We start from the raw sequence: 17,996 nt of genomic DNA, 5'->3' as shown, positions 1-17,996 counted from the left end.
TAAATTTAAATGTTACAATAAGCAAAATATATCAAAACATATTTGACTATAAAGAAAAGCATTGATAAAATTAAGAACTCTATTCATTAAAAGACACCATCAAAAAGTTAAAGGAAAAGCCACAGATGAGAACATAAACGCACCACATACAGGCATACCTCAAAGATACCGTGGGCTTGGTTCCAGACGACCATAATAAAGCAAATATCACAATAAAGCGAGTCACACAAATTATTTGGTTTTCCAGTATATATGAAAGCTATTTATACTATACTGTAGTCTATTAAGTGTGCAATAGCATTATGTAGAAAAAAAAAAGACCATACATGTACCTTAATTAAAAATACTTTATTGCTAAAAAAACTGCTAACTGGCACCTGAGCTTACAGCAAGTCATAACCTTTTTGCTGGGGGAAGTCTTGCCTCGATGCCGAGGGCTTGCTGACTGACCAGGCTCATGGCTGCAGAAGGTTGGGTGGCCCTGGCAACTCCTTAAAATAGGACAGCAATGAAGACAGCCCCATCAGTTGACACATCCTCTGATGAATGTTTTCTCTGTAGCAGGCAACGCTGTTTGATAGCATTTTACCCACAGCAGAATTTCTTTCAAAATTGGAGTCAAGCCTCTCAAAACCTGCTGCTTGCTTTATCAGCTAAGTTTAAGTAATATTCTAAATCCTCCGTTGTCATTACAACATCTTCACGGCATCATCACCAGGAGTAGATTCCAACTGAAGAAACCACTCTCTTTGCTCATCCATAGCAAGCAAATCCTTACCCGTCATTTAAAGTTTGATCATGAGATTGCAGCAGTTCCATCACATCTTCAGGCTCCACTTCTAATTTTGGTTCTCTTGCAATTTCCAACACATCTGCAGTTCCTTCCTGCCCTGAATTTTTAACCTCTCAAAATCTTCCATGAGGGTTGGGGAATCAACTTCTTCTAAATTCCTGTTAATGTTGATATTTTGACTTCTTCCCATGAATCATGAATGTTCTTAATGACATCTAGAATGGTGAATCCTTTCCAGAAGTTTTCAGTTGACTTTTCTCAGATCCATCAGATAAACTGCTATCTATGGCAGTTATAGCCTTACTGATTTCTTAAAGGATAAAACTTGAAAGTCAAAATGACTTGATCTGAGGGCAGCAGAATAGATGTTAGCAGGCATGAAAACAACATCAGTCTTGTTGTACATCTCCATCAGAGCTCTTGGGTAACCTGGTGCATTGTCAGTGAGCAGTAACATTTTGAAAGGAATCATTTTTCTGAGCAGTGGGTCTCAATAGTGGGCTTAAAATATTCAATAAACCATGCTGTAAACAGATGTACTGTCATACAGGCTTTATTGTTCCACTGATAGAGCATATGCAGAATAGACTGAGCATCATTCTTAAAGGTCTTAAAATTTTCAAAATGGTAAATTAGCATTGGCTTCAACTTAAAGTCACCAGCTGCAGCATTAGCCCCAAACAAGAGACTCAGTCTGTACTTTGAAGCCAGGCATTGACTTCTCCTCTCTAGCTATGAAAGTCTAGATGGCATCTTCTTCCAATAGAAGGCTGTTTCATCTACATGGAAAATCTGTTGTTTGGTGTAGCCACATTCATTACTTATGTTAGTTACATCTGGATAACTTCCTGCAGCTTCTACATCAGCACTTGCTGACTTCATCTTGCACTGTTATGTTCTAGAGATGGCTTCTTTTCTTATAACTCATGAATCAAGCGCGGTTAGCTTCAAATTTTTCTTCTGCAGCTTCCTCACCCTTCTCAGTCTTCACAGAATTGAAGAGAGTTAGGACCTTGCTCTGGATTAGGCTTTGGCTTAAGGGAATGTTGTGGCTGTTTTCATCTTCTATCAAGATCACTGTTCACTGGAGTAGCACTTTTAATCTCCTTTAAGTATTTTTTCTTTGCATTCACAACTTGGCTGTTTGGTGCGAAAGGCCTAGCTTTTGGACTATCTCACGTTTTGACACACCTTCATCAATAATAAGCTTAATCAGTTCTAACTTTTGATTTAAAGTGAGAGATGAGAAACTCTTCCTTTCACTTTAACACTTAGAGGCCACTGTAGGGTTATTAACTGGCCTAGTTTCAACACTGTTGTATCTCAGAGAATAGGGAGGCCGGGGAAGAGGGAGAGAGATGGAACAGTCAGTTGGTGGAATGGTCAGAACATACATTTACAGATTAAGTTCACCATCTTATGTGGGCATAGCTCGTGGTGCCCCAAAATGATTACAGCAGTAACATAAAAATCACTAATCAAAGATTACCATAACAAATATAATAATAATGAAAAAGTTTGAAATACTGCAAGAATTACCAAAATGTGACACAGCGACACAAAGTGAGCAAATGCTGTTGGGAAAATGGTGCCAAGAGACTTGCCTGATGCATGGTTGCCACAAACCTTCAATTTGTAAAAAATGCAATATCTCTGAAGTGCAATAAAGCTAAGTGTGATAATTGAGGTATGCCTGTATACCCAACAAAGGTTGTGTAAATGAATACATTTTTAAAAGTCCTCAAATCAGTAAGAAATCACGCAAAAAAACTGGCAAGAGATATGAACTAGTAATGTACAGAGAGGTAAGCAAATGGCAAAAAATATGAAAAGGCTCATAACTGTACTAAAGTCAGGAAATTGAAAATTAGTATTATAGTAAAATACCATTCTACACCTTTCAGAACAATAATTTTTAATTTGATAAGACCATGTGCTATCACATATGCGGACAAATGAGAACCCTTATCCAACGATAGTAAAAAGATAAAGTGATAAGGCCACTTGTATGAACAGACAATATAACAACATATACTAAGCTGATGATGTACAGATACTATTTTCCAACAATGCCACTCCTGGGCACATACCTTAAAGAAACTCTCACATATTTTATAGTACGAGGCAGAAATTTAAGGATTCATGTGTATCTGTAAGGCTTTATTAAAAAAAAAAAACAGAAGGAAGGAAGGGAGAAAGTTCTGAAGCAAATTTGCCAAAATACCATTCTTACATTTCTTAGCTGGCATAATGACAATGTCACAGTGGTGTCATCTAATAGTGAGCTTCTATCTCGACCTTGTCCAAAGCTTTCACCATCTTCAAAGAGAAAACTGAAAGGAGATTAAAAAAATTATTTTTAATTATTTTAGTGAGCACAGAAATCTGATTTATTGTTTCTTGTAGAAAATTTATTCTAAATTATCAATCTCTTCAACAAAAGAAAAAAAGAAATTTTAGACTGAATGGGTTAATAAAAAAGTAACTGTTGGTTGAAATTTCTCCAAAAAATTTTCATTTTAAATATGTTGAGTTGGTATAAATACAGTATATAAATATAAAGCATTTTAGTAATACAAGAGTATGATTTATTATCTCTGCTCATGCAGGTGCAATGATTAAATTACTCTCCTGACAGTATGTAAATGTCTTCCTGAGGAAGTTTATATGAGTAAAAAATGATAAAGGGAACAAGAAAGAAAGATGCTAATGATGATAACTCCTCAGGAGAAAGAATACTGAATAATAAATGCATTTAGAATTTTAGAGAATTACTTTTGAGAATTTTTATATCCTTCAAACCATTTATTCTTATAATTTCCATCATCTTATTTCCTAATTTTCTACTTAATTCATTGTGTGAACAATATAATTAAAGTAATATTTAAAAATCAGCTTAAGAGGGGAAAAATGTAGAGAGCTAGTGGTGTATTCAAATAATTAACCTAAAATTTACATGTGAAGAAAAAAATATCAGCAGATTAATTCTACAGTTACCTACAAAGATCAAATCTAGTTCTAAAATCTAAAATTAAAACTTTAAGGCACTGGTGGAAAGAGATTCAGGTTCTCTTCTTTATGAATAAATATGAAGAGCAATGGAACAGTGACAATTTTGGCCCTTAGGGTTGTATTGTTATTTAACTTCCAGATAATTTACAGGATGGTGTCCAAGACCTTATGTAGTTCTGCAGATTTTTCTCAACAGTGATTTAGCACCATGATGATCTCTAGCACAAGCATTGAGGTCACTGAGTACATTTTAAAATATCATTAGAAGTAAAAAAAATAGTTCCTCATAATGGGAACACTAGCTTAGTTTATTAACTCTCTTAAACATTACTGTTCTTTCTGATTTGTACATTTTTTCTTTTATTGATCACCAACTATTGTGAGATGTTCCATAATATTAACTTCAATATTACTTCAAATAGATCATAAAACAAATTATTTATTAAAAAACCATATTTATTAAAATAATAAAAACACTGATGGGAACTCTGCAATTAGGAACTCCTGCCAAGAAAACAAGGTATTGACTCCCAATTGCTTTCATAATCACTGACTTGGAATGTCTACCAAAAGAAAAAAAATATCAAATTAAAAAGAAGTTATTACTAGATTTTTCTCATTTCCAAGAGAAGTTTTCTTTCCTTACTTGGGGAGTGTGCAGATAGGTGGTTTGGATCGAATGATTTCCTTGTTCACAAGCTCTTTTTCCAAGTCACCTCCAGCTAAACACCAAAGGTAATACACTTCTTCAATAGATCTTTCTGCCAGGTAATCACTGCTTAAATCTATTAATGGAAAATTAAAAAGCTATCACACCTTCTGTTTTTATTAAAAGGCAACAGGCAATAATAGCTGACATTATAAAAAAGTAAAAACTGAAGAACATAATAAGATTCCCTTTAGAATAGTCATACTACACAGAGAGGACTTTGATCAAAGGGGCCTTGCTAGGTTCCTCCCTGTTTACCACACTGAGTTCATATTTTCTGTAATTATCTGTGGGTGATAACTCTTTCCTGGAACAGGTCTTCCATCTTCAATTCTTTTAAACAGTTAGGGGAAAGTCCAAAAGTTCTTTATGAGTCTTTTGGGCCTTGCTTATTTTTAGCTCAAAATAATCTGTGTGCCAGAGTAGCACTTCTTGGGGAGGCCTTCCTGGAACCCCATCATTATGTATTCCTCCTATTGAAGGAGGTCATCAAAAAGACATGAAAGCCAGTTGATGTCAAGCTGGACCCTGGCAAATGGAGGCTCCCACCCCTTCCCCTGTCCTTGGAAAGTGCGTTCAGCTTGCCTTCCCCACTCCCAGAAGCTGCTCCAAGAATACAGCCTTGAGATAGATGTGTGGTGTTGAGATTGTCTGCACTGAATACACAATTGAACCCAACTAAGGCCTCTATACATAAATTTTTAAGATTCTGGAGGGGAGGTGAGGAAATCTGCTCATTTGGTGGTAATCCAAGTCTAGCTTCATAAGCAAATTCTCTTGCTTATTTAAAAAATAAAAAAGAATAGTCATACTACAAAATGCAGAGGATTAAATGCAGATATACATATTGGTTGTGTACTCAGTTTCTTTGAGAAAAAAGTGTAATTTTTCCCCTCTGTATCAGAGAATATGGGATATACATATCAGATATATCAAGCTCTGCAGGAAAGAAAGAAGGGCAGAAAAAAGCACTTGGGTAGGCAACCAACACACACTGTCCCATCTTTATGTCTTGAGGCAATTTCTGCCTCTTTTGAGAAGTCCTTCTTTATATCTCAGGGAGGCTTTGCTTCCACTTACTACGTGCGTACTAACCCTCATTTATAACAGTAATTGTGCGACTGAATGTCTGTCTGCCTCCCCATTTGGCAAAAATGATACTTGCAGATACAGTGTATGGAACATAGTAGAAACTCAATAAATATTTGATTGAACCAATGTTCAGTAAGTATTTCCTGCCACAACTTATGTAGTGATAATTTTTCAGTATAAAGGTAACATACTGGTGTCCCTAAAACACACATTCTGAGAGTTGTAATCTTCAGAGAGGAATTAAAAGAGAAAAGGTGATGTTCTGTTACAAACATGGAATATAATGATATGGACTTCCTATCAATAATATGATTTTTTGAGATCATTTATAATACATTTTATGAAATATGATATACAAATATTGTTGTAGTAGAAATTCCATTGGAAATTAGAAGATCTGATTTTAGCATTAAGATTTGAGATGAAAATAAGACCTTGGTTTACATAATAAAAAATTTTTGTTTGGTGCTACTTCCTTTCCTTGATTCTTAAATTTCTTGCTCCAAAGAAATTAAATTTAAAGGACTAAAATGTTAGGTTATATTTTAATCACTTCCAGAATTACTTCTATCCTTTGTTGTATTTATCGTTACCTTTACACAGCTGACTGATATCCTCAGGCAGAGTTAAATCGGCACATCTCAGAGAAGAAGAAAACAGGCTGGTAGGTTTGGTAAAGGGAGTGTATAAAGGTGACACTTCACTGAACACATTGTCCTGCATTAATTCATCTGGGGTTGGCCTTAAGAAATATTTAAAATACGGAACATGAATGAAAGTCATTAAAATTTTCCTAGAATAATGGCACACTTCAAGGGATAGTTAAAAGTCAAAATTACCTCATTAGTATAGAAAATAATAAAGTTCTCCTTATTAGAGTCTAGATATATACCTTTAAAAAGAGAATCAAGTGACTGTAAATAAATGCTGACTTTTTTACCTTTGTTGTGCTTTTTGTACTTTATGATAAAAAATTATTACATATGAGCATCTCCATTTTTTACTTTTAGCTTGACCATCATATACCTGCTTTACTGAATACCTTAATTAAATAATAAAATTGTAAACTGATAAAATCTTCTGATTTTCTTCCTACTCTCTTAGTTTATGTGGTATATTTACCCCAAACTATGCTTTTAATACCATTCCTCTCTTTAGGAAATGTTTTCCTAAAGACAAATTCGAATATATTATTTTCAAATATTATATACTTACTGAGTTTAGGGACAACTGGATGGCTAACAATGACATCATCAAATGAAAATAAATAATAAAACTTCTAAGAAATCCTTTTATATTATCAACAATTATTAACCTACCTCACCATTTATCTAAGTTCTTTTCTGTAATACATATTTGCCAATAAACTTTTGTTCTCATTTTTCTCATATCATTTGTATCTAGGCATATCTATATTCCACAGTTTAGCTGATTTTCTAATTGGAGGCTAGGAAATGAACTAGTAACTGCTTTTGGTATATGCCAGTTTTCTAACCATGGTTAATTATTTTTTCTTCTTTTATTACCATACATTAAAGCCATAACTAACAATTATGATACCAATATCAATCATGTACTACTATATATGTTAATATTCTTATTTAACCCTTTAGTATTAAAAACTTAACTACTTATATGTTAAGATCTCAGTAATAATCCCAAACTCTTGATATCAACCTTTTAGAAGGGTGGAAGGTGAGGCACTTCTTCAAAAGATCTATCACATTTTCAGGAAGCTCCTGGTAAATAGAGAGAGAAAAGAATTATTTTTAAAAATCCATGTAAAAATTTATATTACTTAAATGTTTGCTACTTTACAATGTTTTGACTTTTTTTGAAAGTTTTTATTTGGACTTTAAAGAAATTCATATTAGTTTGTCACTCTGTCAAAAAGCAGATAACAGAAATAAACATAGCTTTAAAATAGTTTGCTATTGAATCCCAAGTATGCAGAATAAATAAATTTTCAATAACAGATTAACGACAAACCTTTATAATGTCCAGACAACCATGCTCTTCAGCCAGAACTATTATAGTGTCATCTATGCAGTCTATAAAACAGAAAAATTATATGAATTAAAGCTGCTTTTCTAACTTATACTAACTGGGAATTGAACTCTAATAAAATTTTTTTTAATTACGTAATTCAGTTTTAGAACTTGGAATATTAAAAAGCTTGAGACTTTTTCAACTTTCCTTACATGCTTTGATAAAAATAAATACTTCAAACACTAAGTATTAATTGTATCATAGATACTGAAAGCACCTTAAATAGTGAATTAAAGCAGTAATTCAAGGAGGTAAAGATTCTCTCCTCTCTTCCCCCCTCTCTCTCTATATGTATATACACATATTACTATTTAAAAAGGCTTTAGTATATTTTTACGATTATACGAGTAATTTATTTTTATTAAATACAATTTGAAGAATGTACACACGTTTCTCTGGGATTTAAAGTATAAGTTCTGGACAGCAGAACTTATGGACAGCAAGGAGGGAAAGCAGTGGAGGGTGGTGGTGGTGGTGTGATGAATTGGGGGATTGGGATTGACATGTATACACTGATGGGTATAAAATGGATGACTAATAAGAACCTGCTGTATAAAAAAATAAATTAAATAAAATTTAATAAAAAGTATAAGTTCTAATCTGTAGACAACATTTATAGATCTCTAAGACTCCTTAACAGCTATATTATCAATCTTTGACATTAAAGAGGTAAATATTATAAAATTTTATTTACAATTCATTATCATTTAATATTTACTAATATTATTCTATACAAATCCTTATTTGTAGACCCTATTAACCTGGACACCAATCTGTCACTCTTTTACACAAAGTGCTCTATCACTGTTTTTCTCTCCTTTTTTACCACACGTGCTTAAATTATTCCACTCTAAAGTGGATTACACAAATTTTTATAAATGTGAATGACAAATATTTGCATTATATACATGTAAAGTACATGAGCTTGTTGTAAGGAAAAATAAACATTCTTCCTCAGTCATTATTCACACAATTCACCAAGTAGAAAGCTGAAAAGTTACAATACATTGCCTGAAGGCAACTGCGACAGTGAAGTACAATTTTATAATCTCATATTTTGATTTCACAAGTTAGTTTACTTGGCTAGATCATGCTAAGATTATATCCATGTACATTATAATTCCTTAGTCAATGAGGAAAGCTGTCCTATAATACTTCAAAGGCACTTCTTAAACTGTCCTGTTAATGCTTACCACTGATCATTAGAAAATTAAAGAAAGTGAGGATATTTCAGTGTATCCACTATTTTGAAGAACACGTTCTCAATATGCATAACTACTGTCACTAAAGATTATATTTATAGTTGAAAGATAATGAATTGTGAGACACTTACCCAGTGTAAGCAAAAATTTTAGCCTTTCAGAAATATCCAAACTCTGAAATAGTTTTCTTCCCTAAATAAAATGAGAAAAGAAATTCTTGTTAACATTTACATCATTCTTCACAGGGGGATCTTGTTTTTTCAGCGCTGAAAATGATTTTATCAGTTACCTCTATTTCTCTTCAGAGGTTTTATTAGATTTTTTGAGTTGGCTCCACTAAAGAAAAATCATTGGTGATGTAACATTTTTTTAAATGTTGCATAATATTTAACACTTAAGCATTTCATATATCTAAGGATCATTACATTTTAGTTTGATCTCAAGCATTCTTCATTTTTGAGACCTACATATACCTGGTGGTCTAGAGGAACTCCAGGAGTCTTATTTCATTAAAAGACCAAGATGCCATATTACCCTTTCATCTACCCAATTAATTCTTACTTATATAGCATGATCCAGGTAGTCTGTTATCTCCATTAAGAAACATTCCATGACACTCCTTCCTCTTCCCAAAGTGACTTAAGACGACCATTTTTGTGTTCCCATAGCACCTGGTATATTTCTTTATAAGACACATACATTGTATTTTAGTTGTTTCCTTAATAGTTGGCTTCAGGGGGCTCCTTGGAATGGAGTCTTAAATCAAACACTTACAACTTTAACTAATGATCATGTGTTGAGCGACTACCGAGTGCCAAGTTGGACTTTCTACCACCAATTATACAACTTGGGCAAATTACTTAACCACCTTAAGCCTCACTTTTCTCATTTATAAATTGGAATGTTAACTATACATGCCACACAGGGTACAGTGAAGGTTATATGATGTATAAAAAAGTGCTTAGCATTTTCTGAATAAAGAAAATGCTTCATAAATGTTGGCTATTATTATGTTTCTCTAATTATTAACAAATTAAACATATATGATCATTTAAATAGACTTAGAAGGAAAAGGCTTAAGAAGATAGCTTGGTCTTTAGAGAAAAAGAGGCTCTGATTTTCTGTTTTTTTGTTTTTTTAATACAGAGGAAAAAAATCTCTTGAAGACTTATGAAATTAGAACTACAGGTGGAGAGATCATTGAAAGCAAGTTGCCATTCCTCTCTCTCTTCTCAATCACTTACACTACTATCAACATTAATCTTGTAGACCTAAAGGCCAGATACTATAAAACTCGTAGAGGAAAACACAGGCAGAACACTCTCTGACATAAATCGAAGCAAGATCCTTTTTTGATCCACCTCCTAGAGTAATGAAAATAAAAACAAAAATAAACAAATGGGACCTAATTAAACTTAAAAGCTTTTGCACAGCAAAGGAAACCATAAACAAAACGAAAAGACAACCCACAGAATGGGAAAAAGTATTTGCAAATGAAGCAACTGACAAGGGATTAATCTCCAAAATATACAAACAGCTCATGCAGCTCAATAACAAAACAAACAAACAAAAAAACCCAATCAAAATAATGGGCAGAAGATCTAAACAGACATTTATCCAAAGAAGACATACAGATGGCCAAAAAGCACATGAAAAAATGTTCAACATCACTAATTATTAGAAAAGTACAAATCAAAACTACAATGAGGGATCACCTCACACTAGTTAGAATGGTCACCATCAAAAAAATCTACAAACAATAAATGCTGGAGAGGGTGTGGAGAAGAGGGATTCCTTCTACACTGCTGGTAGGAATATAAATTGGTACAGCTTCTATGGAGAACAGTATGGAGGTTTCTTAAAAAAAAACTAAACTAAGAGCTACCATATGATCCAGCAATCCTACTTCTGGGCATATACTCTGAGAAAACCATAATTCGCAAAGATACATGCACCCCAATGTTCATTTGCAGCACTATTTACAATAGCCAGGACATGGAAGCAACCTAAATGTCCATTGACAGAGGAATGAATAAAGAAGATGTGGTACATATACACAATGAAATATCACTCAGCCATGAAACAGAACAAAATAATGCCATCTGCAGCAACAATGGATGGACATAGAAATTGCCCTACTGAGTGATGTAAGTCAGACAGAGAAGGACAAATATCATATGATATTGCTTATATGTGGAATCTAAACTAATAGTACAAATGAACTTATCTACAAAACAGAAATAGAGTCACAGATGTAGAAAACAATCTTAGGGTTACCAGGGGGAAAGGGATAAATTGGGAGATTGGGATTGACATATACACACTATAATATATAAAATAGATAACTAATAAGGACCTACTGTATAGCACAGGGAACTCTACACAATACTCTGTAACGACCTAAAAAAAAGAATCTAAAGAAGAGTTGATATATGTATAAATGATTCACTTTGCTGTACACCTGAAACTAACACAACATTGTAAACAACTATACTCCAATAAAAATTTTTAAAAAAGAACCACCTTAAAAAATTAACTGATTTCAGGGCTTCCCTGGTGGCGCAGTGGTTTAGAGTCCGCCTGCCGATGCAGGGGACACAGGTTCGTGCCCCGGTCTGGAAAGATCCCACATGTCGCGGAGCGGCTAGGCCCCTGAGCCATGGCCACTGAGCCTGCATGTCCGGAGCCTGTACTCCGCAACGGGAGAGGCCGCAACAGTGAGAGGCCCACGTACCGCAAAAAAAAAATAATAATAATAATTGATTTCAGTTTACTTAAAAACTTTAAATGGTCTTCCATACCTTACATAACTAAGTATAAATCTCTCAATACAGCATTCAAAGTCTCCTAGGATATGGCTCCAAAATAACTTTTCAGTTTAAATGCTTACTATTTATCTATCCTGTGATGAAAACACATACACACACACACACACACACACACAAAGCAGTTAAATTTGATTACTTGCAATACAGTGAACACACTCTACTATTCAGACTCATGTTATTTCTCTACTACTAATTTTTTCTTCGTGTCTATCAAAATTCTGTATAGTCATCCCTCACTATCCAGGGGGGACTGGTTCCAGGACCTACTTGGATACCAAAATCCACTGATGCTCAAGTCCTTTATTTAAAGTGGCATAGTATTTGCATATAACCTACACACATCCTCCCTTATACTTTAAATCATTTCTAGATTACTTATAATACCTAATACAATGCAAATGCTATGTAAATAGTTATAAATAAAATGTAAATGCTATGTAAACAGTACTGTTGCATGGCAAATTTAAGTTTTGCTTTTTGGAACTTTCTGGAATTTTTTTTCAAATATTTTCAATCCATGGTTGGTTGAATCCGTAGATGCAGAATCCACAAATACAGAGGGCCAACTATACCTTTGTTTAATTCTTACTCCCAACTGTTAGTTTTGTGACTTAAAGAATTCAAAATCCTTTCTCTCAGCACTTTGATGGCACTGTCCCACTGTTTTCTTGCACTCACACTGCTAAGAAGTTTAATACCAATCTAATTGTTATTCTTTGTAGGTAATATGTCTTTTCTCTGGCACATTTTAAGATTTTCTCAACACTGATAAAGACATCAGAGCTTAGTAAAGGCAGCTTAGCACGTTGGTTAAGGGTACATAAAGCTTTGGACACAGATTGATGGACACAAATCTGCTGAATTAGTTACTACTATGTAACTAGGACAGGTTATTTAACCTCTCTGTACCTCAATTTCCTAATCTGTAAAGATAGTAATTAGATAAACTTTATAAGTACTGGAAAGAGATTGAGATAATAGATGTAAATATGTTAGAAAAGTACCTGGCTCTTACGAAGTGCTCAATAAACGTTACTCACTATTTCATCATTAGTCATCTCCTAAAAGTTTAGTATAAGATTTCTAGCTATTTGTTGTTGTTGTTGTTGTTGTTTGTATGTTGTGATTTTTTTTCTTTTGCCTTGCAAGGTAATTAGTATGTTCTTTCAAATTGAGAACTTTACTCTCTACTTTTGATACTACTATACAATATTAGAACATCTTGTCTGTCTTTTAAAATTTCTTTTCTATTTTCAATCTTTTTATCTATTTGTGTCATATCCTGGGAGATTAACTCAGTGTTCAGTGTGTCCAGTTTCCTATGATCCATTTATTTAGTTCTTTATTTTAATAATTACATATTTTTTTCTTAAAACTCTTAGCTGATTCTTTTCAGTAAATGTTCTTGATTCCTAGTTTCTGTAATTGTTTCATAAATTGAATTGTTTCCTTTATCTCTTAAAGAACACATACATTTATTATAAAGTCCTTTCTATTTGTATTAAAATGTAAACTCTATTCGTTGTTCCTTTTTTATAGTAGAGGTCAAATTTAGATGCTTGGTGTTTCTTAGATATGTACTCATTTTTTAATACAGAATTCTCCTATACATGTTTTGGACTATGGAAACTTCTGGGTGACAGAGCAGCTGTACTGACTTTCTGGTAATATGGCAAGATCTTCCTAGCAAAGTGCTATAGCTTTTCGTCTATTTCCTTAAAATTTCTAACCTGCCAAAAGTTCCCTTTGTTAATTGTTGGTGTGTTATCAATTAATAGCTTAATGTTTTGTATCAAATCTAAAGGTTTGATGAGGTAGAAGATCTAATCCATCTTAAAACTGGACTCTAAACTTTGAGCACCACTTAAAATGTCATGAAAAAAAAATGTCATGAAGCCCCTATCATGGAATTAATATTTCCTTTCTTGGAATTCACACAGCTCTCTGTGTTTATCTTCAAAGTTAATGAATTTGCATTAAATTATAAACTCTTTGACAATGCACCTTAATCACAGTTTATTCCTACTTCATTGCTATACACACAGTAAAGATCCATCAACATTTGCTGAATCGAATTACTCATATGAGACATACATAGATCATTAGTAAAGAGTTTAAATATAAGTGATGGTAATAAAAAGGAAAAGCTACATACTTCACATTTACACTTATGTATACTTCACATTCCAATAAAATTCTTCATTTAGGCTATGATTTTAAACAAAAATGAGATTCACTATCATTTCATACCAACAAAAAGAAAGATGGTCTAGACAAAGGATAGCAAAGAATCAGAAAATCTGGCATTTTCCCTTAGAAAAAGCAGTGCCAATCTGTAAGCTACCATGTTTTTGTGAATATTTAAATATTAATAATAAAAGCTACCATTTATGGACTGTTTGCAAAGCAACACCCTATACTAAGTACTTTATATACGTTATTTCATATAATTTTTCCAACAGCTTTACAATATAGATACTATTATTATTTATGGAAATAGAACCAAAGCCTTAAGAAGTTAGTTACCCTAAGTCATACAACTATATTTTGCTGCATTAGATTTCAAACCCCGTTCTCTCTGACTACAAAAGGCTGTCTCTTAACTATTATGCTTTACCTCCTCCACTGTTGAATTAGTTCTGAAAACACACAAAATGAAGAACATAATGTCATCCTAAATCTTAGATATGGTAAAGATCAATGAGTTAATACTACCAAAATACTTTAAAAATCTCTTGGAAGAGAGAGACCTTCAAGATGGCGGAGGAGTAAGACGTGGAGATCACCTTCCTCTCCACAAATATATCAGAAATACAACTACATGTGGAACAACTCCTACAGGACACCTACTGAATGCTGGCAGAAGACCTCAGACGTCCCTAAAGGCAAGAAACTTCCCAAGTACCTGGGTAGGGCAAAAGAAAAAAAGAAAAAACATAGACAAAAGAATAGGGACAGGACCTGCACCTCTGGGAGGGAGCTGTGAAGGAGGAAAGGTTTCCACACACTAGGAAGCCCCTTCACTGGCAGAGACAGGGGTGGCGGGGGGGAAGCTTTGGAGTCACAGAGGAGAGTGCAGCAACAGGGATGCAGAGGGAAAAGCAGAGAGATTCCACACAGAGGATCGGTGCTGACCAGCACTCACCAGCCCGAGAGGCTTGTCTGCTCACCCGCCGGGACAGGTCGGGGCTGGGAGCTGAGGCTCAGGCTTCGGAGGTCAGATCCCCGGGAGAGGACTGGGGTTGGCTGCGTGAACACAACCTGAAGGGGGCTGGTGCACCACAGCTAGCCGGGAGGGAGTCCAGGAAAAAGTCTGGACCTGCCTAAGAGGCAAGAGACCATTGTTTTGGGGTGTGCAAGGAGAGGGGATTCAGAGCACCGCCTAAATAAGCTCCAGAGACGGGTGCAAGCCGCAGATATCAGTGCGGACACCAGAGACAGGCATGAAATGTTAAGCATGTGTGCAAGCACAGGTCACTAGCCACACCTCCCATCCCAGGAGCCTGGGCAGCCCACCACTGCCAGGGTCCCATGATCCATGGACAACTTCCCCAGGAGAAGACACAGCGCACCTCAGGCTGTTGCAACATCACGCCAGCCTCTGCCACCTAAGGCTCCCCCCGCATCCCGTACCCCTCCCTTCCCCAGCCTGAGCGAGCCAGAGTCCCCTAATCAGCCCTTCCTTTAACCCTGTCGGGTCTGAGCAAAGAACAGATGCCCTCAGGCGACCTACACGCACAGGCAGGGCCAAATCCAAAGCTGAACCCCAGGATCTGTGAACAAAGAAGAGAAAGGGAAATCTCTCCCAGCAGCCTCAGAAGCAGCAGATTAAATCTCCAAAATCAACGTGATGTACCCTGCATCTGTGGAATACCTGAATGGACAATGAATCAACCCAAAATTGAGGAGGTGGACTTTGGGAGCAACGGTATATATATTTTTTTCCTTTTTCTCTTTTTGTGAGTGTGTATGTGTATGCTTCTCTCTGTCATTTCTTTGTCTGTATAGCTTTGCTTTTACCATTTGTCCGAGGGTTCTGTCTGTCCGTTTTTTGTTGTTGTTGTTTTTAGTATAGATTTTAGCACTTCTTATCACTGGTGGATTTGTTTTTTGGTTTGGTTGCTCTCTTCTTTCTTTTGTTTATTTTTCCTTTTTGAAATTACTTATTAATTTTTTTACTTTTAATAATTATTTATTTTAATTTTTTAACTTTATTTTATTCTTTCTTTAATTCTTTCTTTTTTTCTCCCTTTACTTCTGAGCCTTGTGGCTGACAGGGTCTTGGTGCTCCAGCTGGGTATCAGGCCTATAGCTCTAAGGTGGGAGAGCCGAGTGCAGGATATTGATCCACCAGAGACCTACTGGCCCCACATAATATCAAATGGCAAAAGCTTTCCCAGAGATCTCCGTCTCAACGCTAAAACCCAGATCCACTCAATGACCAGCAAGTTACAGTGCTGGACACCCTATGACAAACAATTAGCAAGACAAGAAAACAACCCCACCCATTACCAGAGAGGCTACCTAAAATCATAAGGTCACAGACACCCCAAAACACACCACCAGACGTGGTCCTGCCCACAAGAAAGACAACATCCAGCCACATCCACCAGAACACAGGCACTAGTCCCCTCCACCAAGACGCCTACACAACCCACTAAACCAACCTTAGCCTCTGGGGACAGACACCAAAAATGATGGGAACTACGAACCTGCAGCCTGCAAAAAGGAGACCCCCAAGCACAGTAAGTTAAGCAAAATGAGAAGACAGAGAAACACACAGCAGATGAAAGAGCAAGGTAAAAACCCACCACACCAAACAAATGAAGAGGAAATAGGCAGGCTACCTGAAAAAGAATTCAGAGTAATGATAAAAAAAAGTGGATGCAAATCTTGGAAATAGAATGGAGAAAATACAAGAACCGTTTTACAAGGACCTAGAACTAAAGAGCAAACAAAAAATGATGAAGGACACAATAAATGAAATTAAAAATTCTCTAGAAGGAATCAATAGCAGAAAAACTGATGCAGAAGAATGGATAAGTGACCTGGAAGGTAAAAGAGTGCAAGTAACTACTGCAGAGCAGAATAAAGAAAAAAGAATGAAAAGAATTGAGGAGACTCTCAGAGACCTCTGTGATAACATTAAACACACCAATATTTGAATTATAGGGGTCCCAGAAGAAGAAGAGAAAAAGAAAGGGACTGGGAAAATACTTGAAGAGATTATAATAGAAAACTTCCCTAATATGGGAAAGGAAATAGTTAATCAAGTCCAGGAAGCACAGAGAGTCTCATACAGGAAAAATCCAAGGAGGAACATGTCAATACACATATCAATCAAACTATCAAAAGTTAAATACAAGGAAAAAATAATAAAAGCAGCAAAGGAAAAACAACAAATAACATACAAGGAAATCCCCATAAGGTTAACAGCTGATCTTTCAGCAGAAACTCTGCAAGCGAGAAGGGAGTGGCTGGACATATTTAAAGTGATGAAAGGGAAAAACCTACAACCAAGATTACTCTACCCAGCAAGGATCTCATTCAGATTCGATGGAGAAATTAAAACCTTTACAGACAAGCAAAAGCTAAGAGAATTCAGCACCACCAAACCAGCTTTACAACAAATGCTTAAGGAACTTCTCTAGGCAGGAAACACAAGTGAAGGAAAAGACCTACAATAACAAACCCAAAAGAGTTAAGAGAATGGTAATAGGAACATACATATTGATAATTACCTCAAATGTAAATGGATTAAATGCTCCAACCAAAAGACATACACTGGCTGAATGGATACAAAAACAAGACCCATGCATATGCAGTTTACAAGAGACCCACTTCAGACCTAGGGACACATACAGACTGAAAGTGAGGGGAAGGAAAAAGATATTCCATGCAAATGGAAATCAAAAGAAAGGTGGAGTAGCAATTCTCATATCAGACAAAATAGACTTTAAAACAAAGACAATTACAAGAGACAAAGAAGGACACTACATAATGATCAAGGGATAAATCCAAGAAGAAGATATAACAATTATAAATATTTATGCACCCAACATAGAAGCACCTCAGTACATAAGGCAAATGCTAACAGCCATAAAAGGGGAAATTGACAGTAACACAATCATAGTAGGGGACTTTAACACCCGACTTTCACCAGTGGGCAGAGCATTCAAAATGAAAATAAATAAGGAAACACAAGCTTTAAATGATACATTAAACAAGATGGACTTAATTGATATTTACAGGACATTCCATCTAAAACAGAATACACTTTCTTCTCAAGTGCTCATGGAACATTCTCCAGG

The 17,996-nt window shown here is 35.2% G+C and overlaps 1 protein-coding gene across 6 annotated transcripts in view; it reads right to left on the bottom strand.

Annotated features, from left to right (window-relative positions):
- Positions 1-17,996, bottom strand: part of TBCK (TBC1 domain containing kinase) — a 240,499-nt gene that overhangs the window by 165,979 nt on the left and 56,524 nt on the right. For all 6 annotated transcript variants that reach the window (XR_012331921.1, XR_004526637.2, XM_019927771.3 and 3 more), the window contains exons 7-12: positions 8,989-9,049; positions 7,596-7,657; positions 7,284-7,345; positions 6,200-6,348; positions 4,452-4,590; positions 3,027-3,126 (exon numbers count right to left, since the gene is read on the bottom strand). Coding sequence is in view for 4 of the 6 variants with exons in the window: in XM_019927771.3 (XP_019783330.1) it covers positions 3,027-3,126; positions 4,452-4,590; positions 6,200-6,348; positions 7,284-7,345; positions 7,596-7,657; positions 8,989-9,049 (573 nt within the window). In the remaining 2 variants the exon portion in view is untranslated. The remainder of the gene's footprint in view (positions 1-3,026; positions 3,127-4,451; positions 4,591-6,199; positions 6,349-7,283; positions 7,346-7,595; positions 7,658-8,988; positions 9,050-17,996) is intronic.

This window comes from Tursiops truncatus, chromosome 5, assembly GCF_011762595.2.
Source record: "Tursiops truncatus isolate mTurTru1 chromosome 5, mTurTru1.mat.Y, whole genome shotgun sequence".
Lineage (NCBI taxonomy): Eukaryota > Metazoa > Chordata > Mammalia > Artiodactyla > Delphinidae > Tursiops > Tursiops truncatus.
The sequence above is the reverse complement of the archived record's forward strand: the minus strand, read 5'-3'. Positions and strand labels throughout refer to the sequence as shown.